Here is a 22,104-nt window from a genome sequence, read left to right as displayed (position 1 = left end):
TATATATATATATATATATATATATATATATATATAATATATGATTTTTTGACGATTTTTTTAAGAGATCTCAAAGAATTATTAAAATTTTCTGTGTAAATGTTATAATAAATATTATTATATAATATTATAATATTATAATAAATATTAATATAATTTAATATTCTTCTGTCAAAATTTGTAATAAAGTTAACAGATACTCTAAGTCTATAAAACTCATTTTTAATTTATGTTATTAGGAAATGTTTAATTTTGAGTTTTTTTCTCAAAAACTGATTTATTTAAACAAGATAATGAACGAATCTTAATTAAAATATTCTTCCGTTTTCTACAATTTTTTATCCTGTAAACTGTTTTTAGTAACGATCAACATTTAATTATATGGCGAGTTCTGAAGTGGATTGTATTGGATTTTCTTCCAATATAAATAACGCTTGTAAAGCTGCATTTTCTAGCTTTTTTGATCGCCCTGAGCGATCTTTGTCGTTAACATTGAAATCGCCACTTTTGAATCACCTGAATCAATATTCACATATCTCAATTGATGGAGCAACATCACATAAATTTCTCAGAATTCTATGATTTTCAGGCGTCGTTTCTTTCTAAATAAAAGTAACACGTGTCAAAAATGCTCTTTAAGAATTTCTATTTTTTAAATAGTACAAATATGATTCTTACTGCGTCTATTATTAGTAAACGGCTAAATATCATGGAATAGCTGCGATTGTCTTCGACAATACGCAAAATCCTCAAAACTAAATCACACTCCTGATAATTATAATACTAATTACAAGGAATCAAAATGGCATAATCGTATAAAAAAGAATGAATACTAATGAATATTAAGTATATTTTAATAATAATAATCCAAATTTCACAGAAAATTCAATTTCAGGAAATGGAACCGTTTGACATTTTTGAACAGAAAGATTTGTACAATTGAATCAGTCCAATCAGCTATCATCAGTTCGATTAGCTCCAAATAGTATCAATATTTTCTGACATTCAAGATTTTGAAATAACAGTCATAGTGCACGAATATCTTATAGATATGGCGCTTTTGATCTTTAAGCACAAAGACATTCTCGCCTGTCAATACGCCAGTAACCTTGAAAGGTTATTCCGTCGCAGTAAATATTCGTCAAATTAAGAAGTGACAAACTGAATCGATTATTTCCACAAAATTTAAATCGCGTTCTTTTCTGCATAATGGGTAAAAGAAAGGCCACAGGCAATGCGAACAATCCAAATCATGACCTGTGTGATTTTTTGATGGGTAAGTAACTTCCTTTTGTATATTGTAAAATGATTTTTTTCGTTCACAAGAAAAAGGAATATAATTTTGTTTAGATTTGTATTGTAAGAATAGATATATGATAAGATATCTATTTGCAGAACTGGCAGATTATGAACGTAATGTCAGCAAAAACGTTTACAAATACAATGCATATCGCAAAGCTGCTGGAACATTAAGTGCTCTGACGGAAAGAGTTAAGAGTGGAGAAGAGGCGAAAAAATTACCTGGAATAGGAGTAAAAATCGCAAAGAAGATAGATGAATTTCTTCAGACTGGAAAACTGCAAAAACTAGAAGATGTACAATCTTGAAATAAGAATTTCAATATATATGTGAATCTTTCTATATATATTTTCTTTTTTCAGATCAAGAAAGATGATATTAATATTGCTATTAGTCTATTAGCTCGGGTGTCTGGCATAGGTCCTGCTAAAGCAAAGGAATTAGTGGAAGCTGGTATCAAAACTTTGGAAGATCTTAAAAAGCATCAAGACAAGCTTACGCATCATCAGAAACTGGGATTGAAGTATGAAATTGATTTGTTGACATTGCATATATTTCAACTAATACATAACAAATTCTTGTAGGTATTTTGATGACTTTGAGAAGAAAATACCAAGAGCAGAAATTGCACAGATAGAGAAGATATTGAAGAATGCTATCAAGGAATTAAACAGTGCTTATCTCATAACTATCTGTGGGAGTTACAGACGTGGCAAAGAGGAAAGTGGAGATATCGATGTTCTTATAACTCATCCTGATTATATATCAAAAGTAAAAAATGGAAAAAAGAAGGCTGTATCATTGAAAACAATTATTGAGTGTCTTGAAAAGAAAAAATTGATTACAGATACAATATCTCTTGGTTCTACTAAATTTATGGTATATTAAAATAGGACTAAGAAGCGCTTAAATGAGGAAAACATTTTTAATTATATATCATCTTTGTGCAGGGAATATGTCAGTTACCAGAAGATAAAAGCAAGCCTTTCAGAAGATTAGACATACGTCTTACATTTCACGATCAATATTATTGCGCCATACTTTATTTCACTGGGAGTGATCTGTTCAACAAGAATATGAGAGCTCATGCATTGGAAAAGAAATATACTTTGAATGAATATGCATTAAAGCGTCTTACAATCGAAGGTAAAGTATGATCGAGAAACAATACATAAATGTAACAATTCAAAAAATTTCATGGTTATAAGAGATTATTTTCAGGTCGTCCAGGAGAAGCTGAAAAAATTACATCCGAAGAAGACGTTTTCAAATTCCTAGGTTTACCCTATAAAGATCCAAAAGACAGAAATATATAAATGGAAAAAGATTTTCTTTTTATAATTTATTTATAATTCTATATAATTCTATAATATATTTATAATATTTTTATTGTCATATACAAATATATTTTATGTATTATTTATTTATTTTGCAATGTAAAATAAAAAAAAATTCTGTTAAATTAATATGTTAAAAATAAAAAATCATTCACACAATAAATTTTATAAAAATTTTATTTAGAAAGTTAATACATAATAAAATGAAAATTGCGTTATTTCTATATTTTACAACATTTGTCAATCAACAATTTATTATAAGAGCGACAAATATTTATCATTTAACATATTATTTTAGAAATTTTGTTTTCGTAATCACACAGTCTCATAAGCAAGTATATATATCTGCATTAACAATAATGTAAGTGTAGCAATTAGTAATAATACTCAATCCCTTAAACACAGGATTATGATACTTTACGATAAAATCATTAATAATATCTTTGACATTATTAATTTTAAATAGATATAATAATGTCTTTTAAATATAACCAATATGCAATAACACCCCATAACGTTGTGGTCCACAAATTCATAGCGAGAACTGACCAATGCGTAGCATGTGACAGTGTCCAAGCCCATGGAAATATGCCCTTGGTGACAATATGCCCAACATAAAGAATAATTGGATTCAAACCTAAAACAAATATAAAAGTAAAAATATGTAAAACTCATTTTAGTTGCAGTTAATGCATAAAAAATGAAATACATATTTGAACACTGTATGATAAAAGAGATAAAAAAAGATTCAACAGGAAAAAGAAATTTATATATGTATTAGATAGCATGTACCTGCATAGTTGAATGGTGCACCGCTCCAATATTGTTTATAATCGACAAAGACATATAAGATTGCATATAATAAAAATGCAAAACAGGATACTGTCAAAACAAATGAAAGCGACATCATTTTCTTGCTGACTGGTATTACTCCAAATTCTTTGTCAAAGTCACATAATATTCCAGCAATGAGACCCTGAATATCAATATCGATTATTATTAATCGTATAAATATATTTTTTTTCTGTTGCCATTATGTAGAATAAAAAAAAATTGGAACTTACGGTAACAAATGACCACAGTAACCAGCGTATTACTTTAGCATTGCATTGGTAGTAAAGCAATAAAATCTTTCCAGCATGGACACCCAAATACACAACAAGTATTATAGATATAGTGTTCATTATACCTGTAAGTGACACGTTGATCATAAATTTCATTATACAAAATTTATAAAACTTTTGGAAAAAATAAAATATGTTATGCATACCTTCAGGATCATGAGGTAAGATGGTACCATACACAGGATTTTGTGTTTTGGAGTACATATGACTGCCAAACACAATTCTGTCTATATAACCGGCTGCGCCTCCAGTACAGTTAGCGAATTCTCCGAAATGATGATAACCACCGGGTCCCAAGTATCCTGTTGGACAATTCGGGACAGGCAGGAGAAATGTGATTAGCATATGCGTCGTCATAATCGCTAAAATGATCAACCACTGTGCCCAATTGTTCAAGATATCTCGCAGGACTGTAAATCGACCGAACTGTAACACGTCGTCCTAAGAGATTATTAATTATCACTATTATTGATCCACTGTAGACATACGTAACGTGTTATTATATAAAGAAAAAAAATTCAAACCTGAGAATGCGTCTTCATAAATATAGTCTCAATAGTGGCGCATATGAAGTACGAAACAGCTAGCAACTGAAGAACACCAGGAAATCGGAGATCATCTAGCGACTTTGCATAAATCGAGTTTAACATCAATCCGAGAAGTATGAGAATAATTGTACGCTGCAGGCAACGCAAAATAATCTTTCCGCGTGAATTTGACACACGAAGCTCTGATCGTTTTGATATAGTGATCGACAATCCCATGATCCACGCAAACCTGAAATTGCAATGTAAGAGTGTAACAGCAGTAGAACGAAATATACATGAAATGCAAAAGGGGACAGATAATTTACCAAGGTAACACTAAGTCGGCCACTGTCAGACCATTCCATGCGCTATGATTGAAAAACATATACTGGCCACCGCCATTATTGACAAATATCATCAATAATATAGCAATCCTGAAATGATTTTCGTTATAATATATGATGTTAAGAGTATGTTAAATCATTTCACATGCAAAGGAAGATACCCTCGGAATGTATCGACTGAACGGATCCTAGTACTAGATCTATTTGTCCTAATCATTATATTTGCCGTCTCCGCTTCTTGAAGCTCATCCAAATCCTGAAAGCATATATTAAATCTTGAATTAATAATATCAAGCTTAATCTTAATATAAAGTATAGCACACATAATCACATAATATACATTTGTACACTTACATCGTGTACATTATCTGGAGATAATTTTCCCTTTACCACACGTATAATAACTTTAACAGTAGCAAACAAAATAGTTAGCAGAACAAACACCATAAAAGCTGCAAATATTGCTGCAAGAAAAATAATCATTGACACTCCAGAAATTAAGACTAATAGCGAATTCGATTGAATTGCATTATTGTGTACTCGTAAACATTAAAATCATCGTGAATGAAATAAAAATAAAAATGTGACAAATACGATATGTGACATGAAAATATTTAATATAAATATAGAAATAGCATAATCCTTATTATACCTGAATATGTTTTATTCTGTTTGGTAAAATATGAATTTTATAATTCAAAATATTTGCATTTCACTTTTAGATTCAGATTAAATTAGTGTACAATGTTTTATGCACTAGTGAGCTTTAGTGCATTCAATCAAATTAAAAAAACTGATGTAATTTTTTTGGCTTACGAAGATAACTGTTGATCGGTTCACGAATGGTATAAATGTTCGAGCAAAGTTGCTCCGCAGAAATATTCCATCCATAACTTCCATGTTCTTTAAAATTATACGTTGTGCTGTAAACAAACGACAGTATAATAATTACAATAATAATAATTGTATACGTTTATATTAGTAAAAGATGTGATAAATAAGAATGATCATAGAACTTGTATTTTGTTACTTACTGACACCATTCTCCAAGCTTATCTTTGTAAAATATGTGCAAGGGAAATTTCGTAGGTACGATTAACGTGGTATTTTCTCCTTTTGGTAAAAAAGCCCGTGGAACATCTTTGCACTACAAAAGCAAAGGATAATTGTTAAAGTTTAAATAAAAAAATTAATGTTTCATTCAAAACTCAATAGTTTTATTTTATCAAGTACCAGATAGCAATCCGCTAAATGAGAATACAATGTAAAAGATCTATTATATTCATTCAGAATGCTAAAACACGCTTTATCTATTCCAAGCGTCGCATTAGTATTGAGACAAGGATTCACTGCAACGTGTTGGTTCATGACAGACATTTTGCTGCGATCACAGTTGCTTCATTAAAATCAAGATCTTCTCTAGTATAAGTACCACTGAAAAATGAATAAATATATATACAAAATCTGACAATAAAGTTTTCGAATTGCAGCAATAAAAAGATAATAAAATGTTATATTTCATCTTTCAAAGTAGTCTCCAATTGACATCAATATATTTTCTACATTTAACAAAGTCTGAAAATCTTTTTTAAGGTACATAATTAGAATGTTATTCAGAACACTCACCACATTTCTTTATCCTTGACATCTTGAAAATGCTTACCTTTCATCATAAGCTATGAGAACATGAAATCTAAGAAGTCAAATCTAATTAATTAGGTAGTTCATCTCAATAATTTATTAGCTACAAACTGTTTCGTGATATTTTTATGCTTAGGAATGTTGTCATACAATTTTCTTTGCCAAAAAAAAATTATTGAGAATAGTCACACCACCTTATTCATCAGATCTGATCTTTTCAGATTTCATGCTATTTTCGAAGTTAAAAAACATGACCAAAGATAAACATTTTTAAGATGTTGGAGACATTTGGAAAAATATCACAAATGCTTTGAACAATATTCTAACAATAAACTTTAAAAATAGTTTTGAGTGTTTTTATATCAAAGATGTATGAAGTATATTGATATTATAAGGGACTATTTTGAAAGATAAAATATACAAATTTTATTACAAGGCAAAAAATCTATGTTACGTGCACTAATCGTCAGCATAAGTAGTGAATTTTGAAATATAACCTATATAAAATTCGACAAAAAAGAATAACAGATGAAACTGACTACTGATATGATATTAAAGATTTGTTTTCTGTAGATATACAACATGATACCTTTTGCACTTAAAATAAATTCGACATAATATAATATCTAATTACAATATTATCTAGATATAATGTTTCCGACGCAAAATAGAAAGATAATGCGCAATTTATAGGATGCTTTAAAATACGTTTCGTCACATTACTATACCTGTATATACATGGCAGCTAATACAATAGGAGCACGATTGGATGCACAATGCACGGATATGGTCAGAATATCTGATTACCACGGAACAAAACAATGGGAATGAGATCACAATTAGTTCTATTTCGGACTCTTGTTACAATTAAGAGACCATAATTCTATACTAAAAAAAAGGCTTTTTTCTTGCTTATCACCTTTTTGTAAAGAGAGAAAATCGAAAAAATTCAGGTCATTAGTAAAAGATGTGAGAAAAAATCTATCCAGCTAGGATACATTATACATTTATAACTATGAGATTCTGTGCTGGACTATTCTAAAAGGGGAAGAAAAACACTCAAAATTTTTCAGTTGGAAGTGGAGAGACCAATCAACAAAAAATACATAATGACAGAACAGATTAAAGACGCGATCAGACGCAATTCACAAGCTTTCAGTTGGAAACAATTCCAAAAAAACAATTACACTGAGACTGCGTCATTTTCAGTACAAAATAGATAGCGTGGTAGCTTCGCGCAAAACGTCATAAGTCATGATTCGTTGAGCATGATTGGCAACCAATTGCGTTCGACTTTTAGACACATGCGGCCGCGGGACTTTCTGAAATGCGCGTAAAGATAACTTGGCAGAATCAATGATTTATTGCTTAGGCCAGTATTCATAGTCAGATCTTATATTTAAGACCGTCTTAAGTACGGTCTTAAGAAGTCGCGAATCAATCAGAGAATTGCATTAACGTCTTAAGGCAACTTACTTAAGTACGATTTTGAAATAAAAATCGATTATGAATACCGCCTTAGGAATGACTTTGGGTGCGATCCATTTCACGCTGCAAATTTGAAGCATTCTTTGATTGATCAATTTGTAAAATTCGTTCTTCTCAATTGGTCAACGAAGTATTTGCAATTTGTTAAATGGATCACATCACCTGATGTCAAAATGACGTTATTTGACGTCAAAATAACGACAAATGACGTAACTTGCCTGGGATCTTTTGATTAAATGATTCTGATTAATTTTTCAAGTGACAATTCTAATATTTTAATAATACAAGTATATAATTAATATAAAATTAATATAAAAAATTATAATTTTTTTTCTATTGAAAAGAGAAATTGAATTAATTAGGGATATTTTATATATGTAAAATAAAAAATTAATTAACTTTTCATCATAAAAGTGATTTAATTGAACTGTAGAGATAGGAATTTTAAAAATAATCAAAATATTTTTCAATCTTTTAAAAAAAAAATTTTTTTACGAAAGTTCTCAAAAATGAAGAGACATACTAAAACTATACGATTTTTGTAAGTACATAAAATAGACTATATTTACTTATATATTTATTATAAAATGTTGACAAAAAAGATTAAGTATAAATAAATGCTGTGTTCCACGTAAAGAACATTTTATTCTTGTTAAATAAACGACAAGGATAAAATAGATGATATAACAGGTGTATTGTGCCTTTTGTGGAGTACTTGGCTAAAATTAAATGATAACAAACTACAATATAACAATCCTATATAATAAATAATAATTTTATATTGTGTTAGATGGTCTACTCAAGTTTTTGTAAAAATTTTATGTTGTATTTTTAATATATTCGAGTGTTAATTTAACATATAATATGTTATATCAACTAAATAATAATATTTAACGTAATAAATATGATTATTATGTTAAATTATTATGTTATTTATAAATTTCGTGTTAAATTGATATTCAATATTTCGCAGTATTAAAATAAATTTTTATGAGTGATCAAATAACATAAAAATAATTTAATATTTTTACATAATATTTGTGTTACTTTCTAACATGCATTCATCTTTCGTTAAATTAACACAAAAATTTGAATGGATCATTTAGGACAATGCGATAAATTTAATATAAATTGTCCAACTGTGTACTGTTTACGACAGCGACCTTTCCAAGGTTCCCAAATACTGCGCAACCACGAACATCCTGCGACGTGACGTACAAAGTTCCTGCGGTTTCGCGAATAAACATCACGTTTCTATTAGCCGCTCGCGACGGATAGCAGACGCGATAACAATCAAATGTGATAAGGTCCGATAAGTCGGCCGTCTGGTAGGAGTTCGATAATTATATACGAATGGTATCTAAAGTTTATCAGTCGAGATTGACCATTTTCACAGTTGTTTCTCTGACGCGATTCGGACGTATTCGCAAAACTTTTGACAAGGATCTGCTGTTGCTCGCAGTGATCTCGAGGTGTCTTAGGAATCTCTCTTTCACACTATGGAATCCTCGGCAATTGACGAAGCTGAGTCTACTGAAGTTAAGGTGCCGCAGGTAAAAAATTACCAGAGCATAAAAAGAACTAAAGGAAACAGATTTTCTGCTTTTATACAATCAGGATCTCTATTCTTTGAAAAGAAACATATACAAAAAATCTATATACATGCAATGTATATACTATCTAGTATTTTCTTAGTATTATGTACATTTCTTTTCAAGAATTATAAAAGTCCTGGTTGTGGAAAAGCGCATACACAAAAAAAATCTATCATATATTAGAATACCCTTAATCTAAAGTGCTGAAAACTGCGCATGATGAAAGCAGTTCTGCAAAATTGATAAAATTATTTTTCATATATACTATTAATTGCAAGCATGTATAAAATAATTACTTTGATCGAAATAATTTTACATTAATGAATGCAGTATTTTATTATCAGACATATCAATTTTGAAATAACAGATCAAGAATACGACAGCTAATAATATTTAAATTCTACTTTAATTGCGCTGAGAGAATTTTCAATTATATTAAATAATTCAAAATCCTTAATCAAAATAAAATATTTTTATTTACAAATATTTTGTAATATTTCTTTTCAATATTAATTATTTAAAATCAACAGTTGAAGAAACAATTTTGACATATCTATTAAGTCTATTCTATGATGCTTTTTCCTTGTTTCTTGCTTTTTGCTATTATTTACATCTTGTTTTTTTGCTCTTTGTCCGGTTTTTTATTTTATATCGCCCGAGATAAAAGTTAATGAACTTCAAAAGAAACGAGAAATATGTAATAAGAAATACAATTGTCGATAAAATGGATGCAAAGAAGAAAAAAACAAAAGGTAAAAAACAAAAACAGGAAACAAGAGAACATTGTAAAATAAACTTTAACCTTTATGGTATGCTGAGCTTTATATATTCATTATCTCGATTGAAAATCAATGTAATACATTGCGTGAAAAATCATTTTTGTATCTACTAACAATTTCTAAAAAACTTCTATAAAAGAACTTCTTTTTTTTTACATCTTTTAAATTGTATCCATTTAAAACAAAGATCTATGCTTCTCTTTGTTCGCGTCTTTTTTTTTCTTTTGCGATGTGTACATTTCAAAATAATTATGCTAAATAAAATTTATAAGTAAACTCTCTTTTAATGTTTCTTTCTGTACAAAGAAAATTCGTATTGATTTTTAAAAAATCATTAGAAAATGACAAAAGAAGTGAATCACTCTATATAAATTTAAATACATAGAATATAAGTATCAATACTTGTGTCAATGACGATCTGAATCATTGATAACGGTCACTTGTTTCACTATCACTTGGCGAAATTTTTATTCTCTAATCTATTCGAAAAGGATGACTAACTTGCTCATTTCCACCAACGTAGATTTTAATCTCGGTTTAATTTACTCTTTATCTTTTTTTGATCTTTAGAACTAGAAAAAGACGAAGAATAAGTTGAACCGAGATTAAAATTAATCTACATTGATGGAATCTACATTGATGGAAACGAGCATAAGTTAGCATTTAGTAGCTCAAACATACTGCGATACTTGTGGCCTTTGTTGCATCGATAGCTTCCGTTATTCTGATTTCATCATCGATCACTGCTTTATTTACAGATTGCTCTGATGATAGATAAAAGAGATTTTGTAAATATGTGTGATTTAATATGAATATTAATATTATCAAGATCAATATTAATATTACATATAGCTGTCGAAAAATTTCTTTCTAATAAAATAAGCATGCTCTCAGTTAATATTTCCTAGGTATACTGTTATTAATAAACTCAGTATATATACAATTGCAATATCATCGTTATAATAAAACTAACATAATAAACGACATAATAAACGATAACATAAAATATATTTGTTGATCTTTAAAATAGTGATATCAATTTTAAATTTAACTAAATATTTTTATAAGCAGAATGATAGAAGAATTTATTTATATAAAATTAGACAGTAAAACAATAAAGACTCTCGAATATAATTTAACGCGGTTCTAAAAGTAAATAGAGATTTCTATTTTTTATTTGAATAATTTTTTATATATTTAAAAAAAATATATCTTTTTCGCAAAAATGAAAATAATAATAATAATAATAATAATAATAATAATAATGAAAATAAAATAATTATAATTTAAAATTTTATACATATATATGCAGAGAGATCAAGACAGTAGAAAGATAAAAATTAAATGACCGATATACACACAATTACAATACAGGCTTTATCCTTTATATTATATTATAAAGTTAAAATGCCGATCAGTCTAATGCCCATTTCTATTATCGTAGATTAACTTTAATTTCGATTCAACTTATTCTTCGTCTTTTTCTAATCTTTAGAATAGAATAAGTTGAACCGAGATTAAAGTTAATCTACATTAGTGGAAACGGGCATTAGAGCTACCGCAGACAAAATTTCGTAATGTAAGGCGTAAACTTAAACCAATGGTAACAAGCTGACATCATTTTGTCGTTACTTCGACAAAATGAGCTTACTACCAGGGAAGTCAATTAGGATTAGGATATTGCTTTACATCTACGTATCTAATAGAAATAGAAATAGCAGTAAACTTATTCATAAGGCAAATTTCAACCGGTTGACATTTGTCTTAGAGATAAGTTTATGGCTACTTCTATTTCCGTTAGATTACGTAGATCTAGAACAATATCCTATTATCGGCTTAAGTTTACGTCTTATGGTTACTGTTACAAAAATTTTGTCTACAGTAGCCCTAAATGACAGCTAGATTGCGCAGGATAGAGTAAGATGGACGAAAATCAAGCTAAAAGTAAATCGAAAATCGGCAAATCCTTTAGTTTGAGCAGTACCTGCGGAGGATGAAGCGCTGATTGGCTAACCCAGGCTGCCATTTTCCATGACGAAGGATATTAGAAAAAATCTTTCCTCTTCTCTCTTCATACATGTGTAATCTGTGTTAGTGTTCGTTGTGCTGTTTCAAGAAAATACGTCGCAGTCTTATTGCAGTTTTAATACTGAAACAGCCAAGCTGATCTAGCAAGAATTCAGTGTTCGGTCGTAAATTTTATAGATCTGTGATATATAATTTAATTTACTATACAATAATCGTTATAATACGATTTATTTTTAATTTTTAAACCACAAGTTATGACCGTTTGATTGTGAAGTAGACGTGTTCGCAATTAACGCCGGAGTCATGGAAACATTCAAGGAAAAAGTAAAACAAATCAACATTCTCGAGTTTTTAATTGAATTAGGAAAAAGTGAAGATAAATGCTATATGTTGTTGAAGAAAGTGTTTAAAAATCGCTGTATAACTCGTGACAGTATACATGCGTATTTTGATGAAGTCAATGAAAATGCGAGACAATCCTCTAATAAAAAGAAAGAAATTGAGAAGAAAATGGAGGTAAGGTACTGCAGTAATTTTGTGTTTCAGGAAAAAGAAATACTAGGAATGAACAGTTTAACCGGAAGTAGTTTTTCGTTTTATATTTGGATCTCTCAATTTATTAGCTGTATCATATTTTCTCTTTTGTGTATAATATACACAAAAGGGTTCGCGGAAGCATGTGTCTCCAGATTCTTTAATATTTCTTTACACAGTGTTATAGAGAGAAATAGTCGCAAGTCGTTTCATCTGATATGGCAGATACGGCATAAATCGCATCCAGTAGTCTTTTGTCTTCTATTGTCTTCTCTCTGTGTATCTTTATATATTTCTAAACGTTACTTGGGCTACTTCCAAAACTTCCTCTCCGAGGAAAATTTTACTCGAACAGTACACGTAACATATGCTATAGCACACAGAGTAAAATCTTCCTCGGAGAGAAAGTTTGGAAACACAGCCCCAGTGAGAAATAATGGAATTGATATTGAATCGATGTCGATTCAACGTCGAAATCATTAAATCAGCATTGAATTGACATCGATTCAACGTCGATTTAATGATTTCGATGTTGCGAAGCATGAACGAAACTTCTAGAAGGCGAAAATTGGAACAATGAAATGTGAAAGAAGCTTCTAAATGCTTCTTTTATTAATTTTCGGCTTCTGGAAGTTTCGTTCACACTTCTGTTATTTTTCCATTATATCCGATTTACGCTCTGATTTTTATTTTCATATACTTATATTTGCTTTAATTATACTTATAAAATATTTTTGTTATTTGACTGACCATTAAAAATCTATAATTAAAAATAATATATTCATCATTATGATGATTGATATCGCAACATAAACATCATCGACTTATACAATATATATATATATACATATATATATATATAATATTTATTTAATTATCATCGTTTCGTCTTAAATTTTAATTCACGAGTAAAAGAATTTGCGTTACAACAATTATGGTATTAGAACTAATTTTTATTTGACGTACTCCTGAGGTAAATCTCCACAGCAATTCCTGTAAGTTTTTTAATATTTTTCAACTCTAATATTCATTTATTATATTTAAGGTCAAATATCGTTAACTATCCCATTTATAACTGGTTATAGGAAATTTGATGTCGGAGTGTAATCACAGAATGAAGATTTTTATGAATTTTATGTAATACATTGCGCTGATGAAGGCTAGACGTTAGCCGAAACGTTCGACAAATATATTATTTATAGAGGATTGGTTTAAAACAATCGAAATAAACGCGCAATTATTATAGCGCCGATTTCTAAAGCCCATTTGTAATTTGTTAATTGTCCATATTTATAGTCAGGCCTTATATTTAAAGTTTCCTTTAAAATTTATCTTCAGATATTCTACGAATTATTTTATTGGATATCTATTAAAGAGTATTCCCAAAAATCGACCGTTTTCGAACCCTCGATTTTGCGACTAAACTCTGTGTTCAAATACTTTATAATGTACCTTATAATAAGACATTAATATCACAGAGAAATTTCAAATTGAGATGACAATTATTTTTAGAGCTAGGAGGGGAAGTGAAATCGAAATCCGTTATCAAATTATCATTATAGATTTGCAAAGTCTGGGATTTTATGAAGCTTTTAAGAAGAACGCTCATTCGTATGATGAATCAGTGAGCTTTAAGTGTGATACGTTTGTTTCACTTTATTTACGTATTATTACTAAAGTGAGACAGATGTCTAATTCATCACGTATGGCTATTACTCTCGTTAGACGCAGTTAGACGCTTCTCTCCAATGTTAGCATAGAGAAGGCTCAAGCGGGAAGCACACTTTTGCATAACGCATAATACATAAGACATAAGAAATTCAACTAATCAGAGTTTTTTATTTTATGGAAAAGAAGGAAATGAAGGATTTTGATTGGTACATTTTTTTACGTATTATGCGTTATGCAAGAATCTGTACTTGCCACCATCAACATATAGTACAAGACGGAGCATTATGAGTCGAAACCATCTTGGCAGATCTAGAAAGAGATAGAATTAGAATTATGGGGATAATAGTGAATCATGTAATCAAGAACCCTGAGGCATTAAGTTACAAAGTGCAAAGTAACACTCTGTGCTCAGAGTGTTACTTTGCACAAATACACGTGGAAATATTTCAAGTTTTATTTTGTATCTAATAATTAATAATATAAATTTAGAATTATCGTACTGCGTTAGCACCAGTCAGAACAGGATGACTCATAATTTTAAAGAATACACTCCTCCCTGTCCTGAAACATAATTCGATCAATAGGAGTAGAAAGAGAGTTTCATGCCCATTTAGCTATCTTATTCTTTCTAGGTCCGTCAAGACGAAAGATCAAAGAGATTTCGCCGCTTGCTCCTTCTAGTATTATATGTTGATGCTTTCCACTTCAGTATATAGCTCAGTATATAGCTGTGGCCGAACACACTACTGCAATCTTACATAAATGACGCTTTGAATATAAAAAAAAAATCGGATTTTTGTAGCCGTAATATATCTAATAACACATGACATCCTCTTCAGCTATGATAACAATTGTCATCTCCACTTAAAACTTTTTTGTAATTAATATCTCATTGTAAAGTAACACACAGTTCAGTTGAAAAGAGGGCCCATCGAAAAAAAGCTCTTTTTTGGGATCACTCTTTAAGGAAGCCTAAATATAAGGTTTGACTATGAATTACAGTTACTGCAAAAAGTAACATTAACTCTCAGTTTATCAGGAGAGACGGTAGTGTCTCAGCGCCAAACCAAGGGCAATACGACATTATAAATAATATTACACACATAAACATTTTTTACTTTTCACGTTTTCGCTCTAGAGAAAAAGTTACATGATCGATACCCTGGATAAGCGCTTACATTTGCAATAGATTGGGCAAGTATACACGTTTATATCACAAACTTTAGTAATTAATTTCTTATTAGCTATTACGAAAATTGCAAAATTTTAAGACTTTTTGATTCAGTCCGTTCTACCTACTGAGATTATGGGACAATATTTAAAAAAAAAAAGATCGACGCTTACAGTAAAATTGTTTCACGTAATGTCCTTATACTGAAAAAAGCATTAAATTTTTATAAATATTTGTTTAAATGATTCTAAATAAATAATTTTTAAAATGTAAACATATAGGATGAATCAGAGTAGTTGAGACAGTTACCCTCGAAAATTATTGATTACGTGGCACACAACTTAATGATACGGATCGGATGCGTGGATAACATTGTGCGAATTGCTGGTTTCAGCGAAAACAGGCACGTTTGACATTGAGTTGTGAAAATTGTTATAAGACATTAAAAATGCGCCTTTTTTTCAATGAGCTCAGCAATTCGCACAACATATTCACGCATCTGATATGTATCATTAATGCCTAATTTCTTCATCTCTAGATAACTTAATCCAGGAGATATCTCTCAAATTACAATGGAGATTATTTCCTGGATCTGCAATTTATCTGCAATTATCTGCAATTTATCTGTAAATGAAAAAAATTGGGTATAAGTCAATAATTAGGTGTGAGATCGATTTTTTTGTAAGATAAAAAACTGATTCAGCTACTCCGATTCATCCTGTATATATATTTATTTGTTACAAAAATCATTAATTTGATTTAATTATTATTTTTGAAAAATATTTACTTATTGTAAGTAAATGTTTATTTATCATTAGTATTATTAAAAAAAATATGTATTAAGATTGTGAGTAATCTTTTTTCAGAGTATTAAAACGTTAATTAAATTATGCGCCTACTCCGGAATGAAAATCTATTAATTGCTTTTGTATATTATATCACTGACTAAATTCTAAAATATAATAGATTTTTTTCCATTTATAAACGTGTATTAAAATCTTGTAGAGTATTTTATTTTATTTCTTTGATTTATTAATAGACACTGTCTATTAATTAATTGTATCTAAGACTCTTTTATAAAGGAGAAAAATTCCTATAATTGTTTAATTAATAATAAATTGTTTATAACAAATAGAAGCATTACTAAAATTTATCTATCAATGCAGTAGATATATTTCATTTTTTTTATTAAATTAATTTGTTTAAGAACAATGAAAAAGCTTCCATAACTTTTTAACTAACGATAGATTGTTAACAATAATTACCAAACGTAGCAAAGTAGTTTGCTGTAATACATTTCTTATCTCTCGAATTGTTAACTAATCTAATAATATGACTTATTTTAATTTGTATTTCGCAATTTTTGCCATTTACTCGTTATAGTCGCAAGCATGTAAACAGAAAAACAATAAAGCATTTTGAGCAAAAGATTTCAGCATAGTTCCCTCCATCAATTTAAAAATGTTTTGCTCAAACTTGTGTACATTTTTGATAATATTTGTGTATATTTGATATTATTTGCCTGTTCTTACTCTCCTTTTTCTTTTCATTTTTTTCTTTTTTCTCATTATATTTAGATTTTACTTTGAAAATCGTCTGCTAGTGTTTATTTAGCACGCTACTGTATGATAAAGGAATTTTTTAATAAATAAATTCAATTAATACATTAATTTTATTAATTTATTAATATTAAATTAGGATAATATAATTTAAATATTAGTAACATTTTAATAAATTAATTTTATAATTCATTAATAAATTAATTAAAATCAATTTTAAATTAGATTAATTAATAGATTAATTTTCAGACGGAAATGAATAACAACATAGGAAATACATCACCTCCTAACTCACCTCCTAATCTCACTCTTCTAAGGGAAAGATCCAATTCCGCAGTGATTGATTCTATCGGCTTGAAAAGGTACTTAGCGGTTTTTGCATCTTCGACTGCCCGACGCCGGAGCAAATCTCTAACTGCTACAGATTACTATGTATGTAGACCTGTGGTTACGAGGCTCTCGTACTGATCGAATTCAAATTATACATAAGCGTTTTCAAATTAAGATTAGCGTTTTTATCAGGGCTAAATACACAGAACAAGTATAGTAGTATTTGATAAAATTTAAATAATTTTTTATTTAGATAATAATTTGAATAATATTCTTGTTACTTGATAACTATTTTTCCAAATAAAAAATATTTGTATAAATAACAATTAGAATAACATATAATATCAAACTATTTTTATTAGGGATAAAATTTTAGAGTAACAAATTTATCTAATTGTCTATTGACAAACATACGATAAAAGAATTATATTGTTAACAAATGTATAGAAAGAAGAGTTATATTGTTTTATATATAAAAAAAGTTTCCGAATGTATATCACATTTAAGTTATTTTTATTGCATTTCGAACGTGAAATTGGAATTAATGTTTTTCAACGAAAGATATTTTGAATTTATTTTATTTTTAATTTAATTAAAATGATAAAATTATATAAAATTATATAAAGCAAGATATAAATCTTTTACAATGTAAACCGATTGTTTTCTTAGACACTATCAGTTTCTCATTGTACGGATAATTTGTGTATTCCGGGAACATCCCGAGATGATCAGGCAATAAGAACGACGAACAATAGGCAAGAAGGTGAACAATTCAACAAAAGGGCGATATCACCTCTATCAACAATCGACGCTATTGGCACGTACGTTATATAAAGAAATAAATGCTAAAGAAAAGTCTTATTAACTTACAGAGACATCATAATTCTGAAACTAAGCAATAAAATTCAATAGATTTTTGTGATAATATTAGATCGAGAAATAATTAAATAAAGCGTAAACTAAATAAAAATATTATCATTAAAGTAATATTAATTTGAAGTTGAATAAACTCTCAGTTAAACGAGTTATACTGAATGTATATAAATATTTTAAAATATTACTAAAAAGCGTTAAATATTCACAATTGTATACGTTTAATTTCACTGGTACTATTAGTTACAATTGTTTTCCAATCACCACAAATATTTCCAACTACGTTTTATTCATTAACATCAAAACATATTTTTTCACTAAGGATTAGATTTTATATTAAAATTTGGAAATTATTAGTATTTAATTACACTTCTTTTTCCGTTTAATTTTTTTGTTCAGCATCGAAAAAAAGCCATTGTTAAACAGTCCTCCAAAACTTACCGCATTAATGCCAGTTGAAAAGGATGCAGACTGCTATAATATGAATCACAAAAATCGCGGTAAGTGCATAATCTTCAATCACGAAGATTTCTCTATGTCTACACAATTGAAACGAGTGGGTACTGCAAAGGATGCAGAAAGATTGCAAAAAACTTTTGGAAACCTCGGATTTGACGTTGAACTTCACAATGACTTTACATTCTCCGAAATACAAGATGTGCTAAAAAGAGGTAAAAATATTTATCCCATTTTACATTAATTTATTTTATATTCTTCTTTCAAATCTTGGCTGTATTGTTTTGTTTAGCGCAAAACTTTAGTATTGCGTGACATGAATTAACAATTTTACTAAACAATTTAGCTAAATAGATAGAAATTTGAAATTTTATTTGGATTATTAAAATAATTGAATCGGCAACCGAAGGAGACAAGTCCAATTTTTTTTCGAAAATTAGTTTTTCTGTTCATTAATCTTAAAATGGCGGATTGATACGCTTTTAGTGCAAATACAGAATTTATTTTAGGCTTCTAATTTAAAGTAGTAATTTAAAGTATTGAAAATGAGTAATAAGTGTAGAAGGAATATGAGTTCAGAACTTGCAAATTTGTTTAAAAAATGGAATACCACATGATAACATCCTGTTAGAATGTAGCTTTTTAATAAGACTTTTCAAATAGCCAGCGACTGAACTTGAAAAATAGTCAGAATAAGAGCTATTTTAATAGTCACTATTTTAACTCCAATGTTTTAGAAAAATTTTATGTAAATTATCCCATATTATTTAATATAAAAAAAGACATTATTTTAAATATATATTTTAAATAATAGCATCCCGGGAAAAAAATGTTATATACCTATATGGACATATTTTATATATAATTGTATATAAAATATGTCAATTTTTTATATAATTATATATAATTATATATAATTTTATGTAATTATATATAAAACATTTTTTCCCGGAGTATTACAAATTTTTTAATTTTTTCGAGTCCAAAGAGAATATATAAGTTAATGTTGAATCCCAAGCAGAACAACAAGTCGCAATAACGTCAAAGTGATTAAAACAAATCGAAAATAATTGAAAAATTACTTTTAATAATTATTTTGGAGTCATTTTGATCATAATGATTTGTTGTTCTGCTTGGGGTGTAAAAGGGATGTGAGATTAAATTTGAAATTTAAGATTTTTATTTAATAGATAAGCATTTCAGAAACTATAAGTGTTTCAAAGATATTAAATTTCATACTTGATTTCTCAAAATAATTTTGTTAGGTTTTTTACTACAACTAAAATTAAATATAAATGTGTGTATAAAATCTATATACGTCAGCACTGGCTGAACAAATTATAATTTTAAATATAAATAGATACATAAACGTTTCGATTCTTGAGCTTTCTTTTTTTTTAACAATTATACGAATAAGTGTGTTATAATTTGCATCTGTTTATCCAGTGCTGGCTCTATAGGCTTTATATACACATTTATAGATTAATTCATTTGAATCTCTAAGCTTTTTAATATTAAATTTAAATAGTTTTTGTTAATATTGAAAAATTTGATGTCTCTTCTCCTTTCTGCATTCACCAATTCAATTACGTAGAACTTTTAAAATTGTCATCAACATCTACGTTTTACGTAATTATTTTAATAATCTAATAAAATTATTGTCACATTCGTATTTAGCTAAATTTTTAATAAAATTATTTTTTAGTAAACTATTCTTTCTATGTATGTGTGTTTATTCAATTCAACTTTCGCGCGATTGTATTTACATAGTGAGTCAGCTCGACCATACGGATAATGACTGCCTCTGTGTCATTACATTAACCCATGGCCTGCAGAGGGACATAATATGCGCGAACGACGTCATGTATGAATCCAATGAGCTTTGGAAGCCTTTTGCTGCCGATAAATGTTTGACGCTTGCGGGCAAACCTAAGTTGTTTTTCATCCAAGTAAATCAAATAACCACTAAACTAATGTTTTCGAGTCTTGTTCTATTTTTAAATTATCGACATATTCCGATATATTTCCGCTTTATCATTATTATATATATAACTTTTTGTTTAGGCTTGTAGAGGCGATGAATCCGATGATGGTGTTCAACTAGTAAGCAATCGATCTTTAAGAGGAACGGAAATTGATTCCGTTACTACAAGTTATTCTATTCCGATTCACGCGGATTTTCTGTTAGCTCACAGCTCAATTGAAGGTAAGTGTCAATTAATTACTTTAATATTTCTTTTATTAAAGAAACTATTACAATACTTATTTTTTAATGCTATTATTTAATAAAAACGTATTACAATTGTAATGTTTTGTATTGTTAAAAAGAATTAAGAGTTAATACGCAGCTAATCTTTTTTTTAACAAAATATTACATAAATTGAATTTATTTCTTTTCAAGATTTTAAATGTGCAAAAAATGCATATAATATATATATATGTAATAAATTTAACTAGATATAAAAATTTTAGCACACTTTTAATAACTAATTATAAAATAAATTATTTTAATTACATTATACGTACATATAAAGGAATAAAAAGTGATGTAAGTCACTTTTTAAATCTATTGAACATTTTACATGATTTAAAATCAAAGTAGTGAAGTTCCTTGTATTTAAAAAAAGAATGATTATTATATTGATTATGACATTTACTTAAGATAAAATTTAATATTATTTTTTTATGATTTAATCTGTTAGATAAGTCTGGATTTGCAATTCTGATCAGTTTTTCTGGAAAGTAAATAATCTTTCAGTATAGAAAAAAGAATCACTGAAAATAACATAACAAAAGAGGGGATATTATTGATAAATTAATGAATTAATATAAATAAATACATTCAACGTAATTCTCTGTTTTTTTAAGGTTTTTATACCTGGAGGAGTCCCTTTGAAGGAACATGGTATATACAGTGCTTATGCGACATTTTAGATGAACATGGAACAACAATGGATTTGATGAAAATGTTGACTTTAACAGCGCGAAAGGTTGCCACAGAATTTTCCTCCGTCAATCTCGAGCATAGAATTTTACACAACAAAAGACAAGTGCCTTCAGTGACGACGATGCTGATCAGATCTGTTCATTTTCCACCAAAATCGAAAAAATAATTTCGCAGAGAAATTACAAGAAATTTTTAAAAAGGATAGAAAATAATCGAAAGGCTGAGCAATTGTAGATGAATATAGCATTTTTTAAATTACTTTAATTATTAGATAATTAAATAATTTAAGTAATTTAAATAATTAAGTAATTTAATAGTAATTATTCTAGATAAAATAATAAAATAAAGAAATTTAGATGAGATGTTTACAAAAAGTTAGAAAAGTGAAATATCTTTTGAAA

General features: G+C 28.4%; 3 protein-coding genes across 3 annotated transcripts; 2 read left to right on the top strand and 1 right to left on the bottom strand.

Moving 5' to 3' along the window:
- Positions 1-1,209: 1,209 nt before the first annotated feature.
- LOC105617439 (DNA polymerase beta-like) lies at positions 1,210-2,795 on the top strand. Its single transcript, XM_012198994.1, has 6 exons — positions 1,210-1,276; positions 1,396-1,595; positions 1,662-1,822; positions 1,884-2,178; positions 2,250-2,445; positions 2,521-2,795. The coding sequence occupies exons 1-6, from the start codon at positions 1,210-1,212 to the stop codon at positions 2,613-2,615; spliced, it is 1,014 nt and encodes a 337-aa protein (XP_012054384.1). The 3' UTR covers positions 2,616-2,795.
- LOC105617438 (heparan-alpha-glucosaminide N-acetyltransferase-like) lies at positions 2,796-6,008 on the bottom strand. The gene is made up of 11 exons (XM_012198993.1): positions 5,865-6,008; positions 5,666-5,778; positions 5,448-5,554; positions 4,986-5,095; positions 4,793-4,887; positions 4,614-4,721; positions 4,285-4,537; positions 3,907-4,201; positions 3,701-3,825; positions 3,429-3,612; positions 2,796-3,273 (listed from the first exon to the last, which is right to left on the bottom strand). Exons 1-11 carry the CDS (start codon positions 6,006-6,008, stop codon positions 3,095-3,097), a joined length of 1,713 nt encoding a protein of 570 aa, XP_012054383.1. The 3' UTR covers positions 2,796-3,094.
- Positions 6,009-12,465: 6,457 nt separating this feature from the next.
- On the top strand, positions 12,466-21,869 carry LOC105617669 (caspase-1-like). The gene is made up of 8 exons (XM_012199225.1): positions 12,466-12,678; positions 13,101-13,103; positions 17,335-17,529; positions 18,097-18,248; positions 18,700-18,971; positions 20,527-20,705; positions 20,821-20,962; positions 21,625-21,869. The coding sequence occupies exons 1-8, from the start codon at positions 12,466-12,468 to the stop codon at positions 21,867-21,869; spliced, it is 1,401 nt and encodes a 466-aa protein (XP_012054615.1).
- The last annotated feature ends 235 nt before the right edge of the window (positions 21,870-22,104 follow it).

The sequence above is a fragment of the Atta cephalotes genome (assembly GCF_000143395.1).
Source record: "Atta cephalotes unplaced genomic scaffold scaffold00013, whole genome shotgun sequence".
Taxonomy (NCBI): Eukaryota; Metazoa; Arthropoda; class Insecta; order Hymenoptera; family Formicidae; genus Atta; species Atta cephalotes.
The sequence above is the reverse complement of the archived record's forward strand: the minus strand, read 5'-3'. Positions and strand labels throughout refer to the sequence as shown.

Bases quoted from the DNA above. Each gene is read 5' to 3' on its own strand.
- LOC105617439 (XM_012198994.1), top strand. From the start codon at position 1,210: ATGGGTAAAAGAAAGGCCACAGGCAATGCGAACAATCCAAATCATGAC. The intron at 1,596-1,661 runs GTACAATCTTGA...TTCTTTTTTCAG, and splicing joins AACTGCAAAAACTAGAAGAT to ATCAAGAAAGATGATATTAA. The intron at 1,823-1,883 runs GTATGAAATTGA...AAATTCTTGTAG, and splicing joins CATCAGAAACTGGGATTGAA to GTATTTTGATGACTTTGAGA.
- LOC105617438 (XM_012198993.1), bottom strand. From the start codon at position 6,008: ATGTCTGTCATGAACCAACACGTTGCAGTGAATCCTTGTCTCAATACT. The intron at 4,202-4,284 runs GTTTGAATTTTT...ATAATCTCTTAG, and splicing joins TTATGAAGACGCATTCTCAG to GACGACGTGTTACAGTTCGG. The intron at 3,274-3,428 runs GTACATGCTATC...TATTTGTTTTAG, and splicing joins TGCACCATTCAACTATGCAG to GTTTGAATCCAATTATTCTT.
- LOC105617669 (XM_012199225.1), top strand. From the start codon at position 12,466: ATGGAAACATTCAAGGAAAAAGTAAAACAAATCAACATTCTCGAGTTT. The intron at 18,972-20,526 runs GTAAAAATATTT...GTATTTACATAG, and splicing joins ACAAGATGTGCTAAAAAGAG to TGAGTCAGCTCGACCATACG. The intron at 20,706-20,820 runs GTAAATCAAATA...CTTTTTGTTTAG, and splicing joins CTAAGTTGTTTTTCATCCAA to GCTTGTAGAGGCGATGAATC.